The 6,281-nt window shown below is 38.5% G+C and overlaps 2 protein-coding genes across 2 annotated transcripts in view; both read right to left on the bottom strand.

Moving 5' to 3' along the window:
• Positions 1-840, bottom strand: part of LOC118324449 — a 13,484-nt gene extending 12,644 nt beyond the window's left edge. The window contains 1 exon segment of the mRNA XM_035656801.1: positions 729-840. Coding sequence (XP_035512694.1) covers positions 729-840 — 112 coding nt within the window.
• Positions 841-1,989: 1,149 nt separating this feature from the next.
• Positions 1,990-6,281, bottom strand: part of LOC118323209 (solute carrier family 22 member 13-like) — a gene marked incomplete in the record, with an annotated part of 4,894 nt that continues 602 nt past the window's right edge. Inside the window, 9 exon segments of the mRNA XM_035655148.1 lie at positions 1,990-2,654; positions 2,750-2,944; positions 3,037-3,145; positions 3,351-3,565; positions 3,650-3,744; positions 3,855-3,975; positions 4,075-4,246; positions 4,417-4,571; positions 4,658-4,761. Of these exon segments, the coding sequence (XP_035511041.1) occupies positions 2,588-2,654; positions 2,750-2,944; positions 3,037-3,145; positions 3,351-3,565; positions 3,650-3,744; positions 3,855-3,975; positions 4,075-4,246; positions 4,417-4,571; positions 4,658-4,761 (1,233 nt within the window).

Genomic DNA, 6,281 nt, shown 5'->3' with positions numbered 1-6,281 from the left:
AGGGTCTTTCCAGAGGGAGAGTTACACCAGTATGTCACAGTGTGAAAAAGTAGAAGATGAGCAGGACGAGACAGAATGCAAAGAGTATATAAGGAGAAGCTTTGTGAGGATGAATTCAGTCTTTCCATGGATGGCTCGGGCTTTGTTTGTCTGTAAAGATAATAAAGCTCTATTCTGCTAACAACCTTGTTGAATCCTGATGATTATTTTACACTAGAAGAACAGTATTTTTGAACCAAAATTAGACTCAAATTCTGTATGTTGGGACCAATCTTCTGATCAAATAAAAACCTGTTCTGACAGAGACACAACAACGTGTAACAATAACTACATTTCAAAGACACTGAAAATCTGAATCATAAATGTTGACATTACTTGGTCATTTTCAATTTAAGGCTAGCTTAAAATTTGTTTAAAGTCAAAATACAAAGATTTCTTCTTCAAAAATTCATTCATTTTCATTCAGTTTCAGATGTACACATTAAAGCAGAATGTTAAATGAACCTGCCACTGCCATCGGTGCCAATAACTATGAGATGCACATATATTATAAAACATCCAGAGTGTGTTTGAAAGGAGGTGGCATCTGTACTGATAACAGCCTCTTTTTGCCAAATCCAAAACACATTTCTGATGGTTCAAAATGTCGACAGTCATAGCTTAGCTTTTCTCCAAACTGGAGGGTGTAAAATCTTCATTTTAGCCAAGTGATGAAGCAGCTTTCTGACTTCAGACGTTGAAAGCTGCAAACATGTTGGGGATGCATAATGCAGCCAATAACTGTTTCAGAAACAAATCAAACTCCCCAATCTCCTTTAGGATTTGCCCGAAGTTACTCATATTGACATGTAGCTGTTGCAGTGCTTACTCAAAGTGTAGTGGGAGATATGTATGAGCCTAGCTCTAAGTACCATAAGTCTAGCACCATATATGAATATATCTGATCTTGCTAATCAATCTTTAATCAATTACAACCCAAGTGTGATGGGTATTGGATTAGTACTCGGTTTTAGCTGTTATGCAAAGGTCATGTATTGGAATCGGGCTGAAATTTTTTTTATCTTAACATCTCTAGCTAATTAGAGATCTAGGACTGCAGAGGTAAAGGTAAAGCTATAGATTAGATTAGATTAGATTAGATTACATTCAACTTTATTGTCATTGCACAAGTGCATCGGTCTTTCATTTGTGGTATAATTTCAGTGCTGAATTAGCATGATACAGTAACAGTATCACCAGAATCACAATAAGAATCAGCTTTATTGGCCAAGTATGTGTTTGCATACAGTACAAGAAATTTGACTCATTTGTCTCAATGTACTTACAGGAATAACAAATAAAGAAAAACTGGAAAAGTACTAGAGAGCACAATATTGAGACAGACATTTTCTGTGCCAGCTTGCATCCTAATTTATTTTGCCTACAGAAAACCTTTCTGCAAAAGGGGTCATTCAAACAAATCAGTCAGAAACAGACTTGACCAACTCACAAAATAAAGATTATCATCAATAAGATAGCCAGCTACAGCTGATCAAATCTGCTGGTCACTTGCTAAAAATTTCTACTTCTGCCTGAAATCAGGGACCCGCATCTAGATTAAAAGCCTTTTGGTGTCATTTGGGCAAGTGATTTATTTTTTAAGATCCTTATTTTTTGGTTTTTTATTTGTTTTTGATAGTTATATCAGGAGAGAGACAGGGAAGGAAGGTGAGAGAGAGAGGGAGTGACATGCAGCAAAGTGCTCAGAGTTTAGTTTAGCTTGCATTTCGTACCTACAAAAGGTTGTGATATCACAGATAGGCAATACATAAGTAATGAGCAATAATAATGATCAAAGCGACTGATTACACTTTGAAACACAAGATGTAAGACAACAGATTTTTATTATGTTTTGGGTTTTTTTTGCCACAAGGGGGCAGGACTCCATGACAAAAACATTATAGGCACTGTTGCAGTTGTTATTTACACATCCAGCAGACATGGAGCAACTACAGCATTCATTTGTTGTGTTTCTGGCTACATAATACATGTACCAACTCTCAGTCACTCAGTCAGTGTTCCTCTGTGTTTAACACACAGTTACTAACTTTATCCACATCAATGACAGAACAATTGTGCAAATTTGCAGCTCAAAGATGAACAAAAGTGACTCAATGTAATTAGTTACTTTGTACTATGACATGTCAAAATGTTTGCTTATTCCCATTTTCCATAATGCTCTACAGTTGACTTGAAGCAACTGAAATACATACAGGCAATACATCCATACACGCTATAACACGCGTACTGTCCATCATACATCAATTAAAATGAGGTGAGAAACAAATAGGTGCATAGCAAATACACACAATTTAATATACTGTATATACAATTCAATTCAAGTTATCAAACAGTCTATAAATTCTGTAGTAGTGGGTAATTTTTTAACAGATTGTAACTACAAAACATAACATTATGCTTAATAATTTACAAGTTCAACATAATTCAGTTGAAGCTTTGCATTTGGGTAACACACCAGTAATTAGAAAAAAGGTAAACTAGTTTTCCTGATATGAAAAAGCTATGACAGCCATTATGTCCATGTAAATTACATTTTTGTGCTCTTTCCTGATTTAGTGAAGGATGCCATCTCAGCAGTCCCGTTCTCTGGATTTCTGAAAATAAAAACAAGAAAATTATTGTATTTAACTACCTTGAATTTCTTGAAAGTGAAATTAGCCCTCTGTTGAGCGCATGTTCATCAACTCACGTGAGTTCAGCGTGGTCCTGGAGTTCAACATTACGAGTTTCAGGCAGTAATAAACACAAACCCCCAGCAGTAATGGGGATGATGCCATATATCAGCATGGGGATGGTGTAATGGTAGACATCCAGGAGCCTGATCAGTGGAGCAAGGATGCCCGCCACACGAGCACACATGGAGTTTAGACCTACACCATTCTGCCTAATATAGACAATGGACTTATAAGTGACCACAAAGCATGGAATAGTAACAAACAAAATATTAAGTTTTACCTCTGACATTACCTACCTTACCTTAGAGTGGTGGGGTATAGCTCTGCAGTATAAACGTAGACAATGGAGAAACTGGCAGTGGCAGCAAATTTTCCCAGTACAGCTATGACTGTTACAACAACAGGAAGATCTAATGGACAAATAATGAACACAACTGTGACACATAAATTAAACATATGTGTCAGAATGCAATGCATATCTTAGAATATTTAGATGTAGCAAGCCTCACAAGGCAAATAAAAATTACATTTTAAGAAATGCAATTTCTTGTTCTCAAGATGTAGGTACGTTCAAGACAGATTACAACAAGCTCCCATTAGTATACAACAAAGTACCTCTTGGAACTGCAAGTATTGCAAGACAAGCACAACCTCCAAGCAACAGGAGTCCTACTAGACATATTTTCCTCCCAAAGTGCTGGATAAGAGGTAAACAGCCCAGACGTGCAGGGACTTCAACTACGCCAAAGATGAACTGTGTGAGGTAGATATCCAGACCGAAATTTCCAACGTTCAGACTCAGTCCGTAGTACATCATACTTGTTCCAAACCTATTAACAGAGTTGAAGAGATACCTTCAGTGCAGCCACACAGATGTGGCTGTAGATGTTGTTGTGGCTGAGATAAATACTCACCAGATGAAGCTCATTATGAAAGCTCGTTTTCTGAGATATGATATCCTGAAGATGTCCAACATGTTTCCTCTTTTGGATGTACCCTCAGCCTCCAGCTAAACAATATAGGTGTCATTTTGTAGTTAGAGTATATTTATTTCAGTTTATCACATTTATTATTGTGTTTGATTTAGGTTGAAGCCAAAGTGTGTTTGATGCAGTTTACCTTGTCTATCAGATCTTCCGGGACATTCCTCCCATTCACCTTGGCTGCCCTCCGGATCTCCTTTATGGCCTCCTCCTTCCTGCCCTGTGTGATGAGCCAGCGAGCTGACTCTGGAAGAATCCTAATCAAGATATAGGTCCACAATCACAATTTTTTTTTTCTTCCTGTGGCTTTAATGGAGATCATCATCTAAATCCAAGTGTCCTAAGCAGCTGCTTACCAATAAAAGATTCCCAGGACAAGGATAAGAGGGCTGAAGAGCACCCACTGCAGGATCCTCCAGTTGCGGATCAAATAGGCAACTCCAGACAACATCATCAGTCCAAGAGGGAAAAAAGAGTGGCAGATAATGGTGCAGAGAGCAAACTTGGAGGAATCGCTCCACTCTCCACCTTCAAAGCAATAATAAAGAGAGAAATTGAATAATTTCTGCAATGCTTTTTTATTAAGTATGTGTAACTTATTAGCAATTTAATTTTTATAAAATAGAATATAGTTGCTGTTTGCATTGTAATGCTGCTCTTGAAAGGGCATAATAGCAAAAAAAGAGATGTAGACCTACCTATCACAAATGCATTAGCAATAATGCCTGAAATGGAGATGCCACCTAAAAATTTGAGAACAATATAAACGTAGATGTTGGGTGAGAAACCAGCACCGACACCAAACAACAGTAGGAGAAGAAGTGAGAGCAGGACTACAAAGCGTCGACCAAACCTACAAAGAGAAGAGAAGAACTGTTAGTTATTGTTAGTTAGTTAGTTAATGTGTGTATGTATAATGAGACATATGTGAATGTGTACCTGTCAGCCATCGGCCCCAACACCAGCGCTCCAACCAGAAGACCGGCCATGTAGATGGACTGTGATGCCTCAATCAAGCTGCTCCTGTCACACACAAGGTTGAACTGATAGCAGGAAGGATGGTGAAAGGAGGAGAGGACCAAAGAAAACACCAGACATATTCTAGGTTAGTAATTAGAAATAAATGGAAACCATTTAAGTTGTATTTTTGCATCAGTATCTCTAACAAACCAAACTATTGCTGACCAGCATGTACCATAACCAGGATACCAGGCAAGTGCCATAACTAAATGCAGTCAAAACAGTATAGTGGCTTAGAAGGGACAAAAAGTCAAAGTCAACTGTCACACCACACAGAACAGCTGTCACACTACTTAAAAGGACCAGTGTGTGGGGTTTAGAAGCATTTATAGCAGTATAGTTGCAGATTTGCAGCGTCCTCTCCTTTCGAGCACAAAGAAGAAATATGGTGGTTGTGAAACACACAAAAAACATGAACAGCCCTATCTAGAGTCAGTGTTTGGTTTGGCCGTTCTGTGCTACTGTACAAATATGGCGGCCTCCATTTCTGCAAACAGATCCTCCTAAATGTAACACAGTAAATTATACAATAGAATATATTCTATATTCTTACAAACACTAGTTATTTCTCTGCAATCTGACAATAAAAAATAACCCTCACATACCCACCCTGGTGGTCATATTGTTTGCAGCCCCATACGCTGTGATGCACTGTGTGTTCCGACACCTTTCTATCAGAACCAGCATTAACTTTTTCAGTAGTTTGAGCTACAGTAGCTCATCTGTTGACCCAAAACAGGGCCAGCCTTCACTCCCCACATACATCAGTGAGCCTTGGCTACCATGACCCTGTCGCCAGTTCACCCCTTTTCCTTCCTTGGACCACTTTTAATAGGTACTGACCACTGCAGACCGGGAACGCCCCACAAGAGCTGCAGTTTGGAGATGCTCTGACCCAGTCGTCTAGCCATCACAATTGACCCTTGTCAAAGTCGCTCTAATGCTGATGCTGCCCATTTTTCCTGCTTCTGACACATCATCTTCTAGACAAAATGTTCACTTGCTGCCTAATATATCCCACCCACTGACAGGTGTCATGATAACCAGATAATCAGTGTTATTCACTTCACCTGTCAGTGCTTGTAATGTTATGGCTGATCGGTGTAGTATACAAATTCTTACTTACTAAAGTAGGTTTTTACATTTGAAGTTTCAGTTAGCTTTGCACAGAAACAGCTGGTAGAAATGTCCTTCAGAGAAACTAAGAGAGTTTTCACTGTTATATTTTGAGTACATTTCAGAACCTAAGTACTTTTTCACCTTATAATAAAGAAGTTTAATCAGTGCTTCTTTTTTTTTTTTTTTTACCCAAATACACATGTATCTGTATTTGTACTTGAGTAAAGAATGTTTATTTTGCCACCTGTGCTCATTTATTTTGCCCATTGGAGGTAATGGGATGCATACAGTACTGTACTGTGTCATGTTGTCAGCTCTCACAGCACCCAGGAACCAGCTCTGTAGCTATGAAATGAATGAATACCCCTTGTTCCAAAAGGGTTCCAGTAATGGATTAAATGGTGTGAAGTTGGAGTCTTGTCCT

Source organism: Morone saxatilis, unplaced genomic scaffold (genome assembly GCF_004916995.1).
Source record: "Morone saxatilis isolate NCDOM2014 unplaced genomic scaffold, NCSU_SB_2.0 Contig0, whole genome shotgun sequence".
NCBI lineage: Eukaryota > Metazoa > Chordata > Actinopteri > Moronidae > Morone > Morone saxatilis.
Note: the sequence above shows the minus strand (reverse complement) of the source record. Positions and strands in the feature narration are given on the sequence as shown.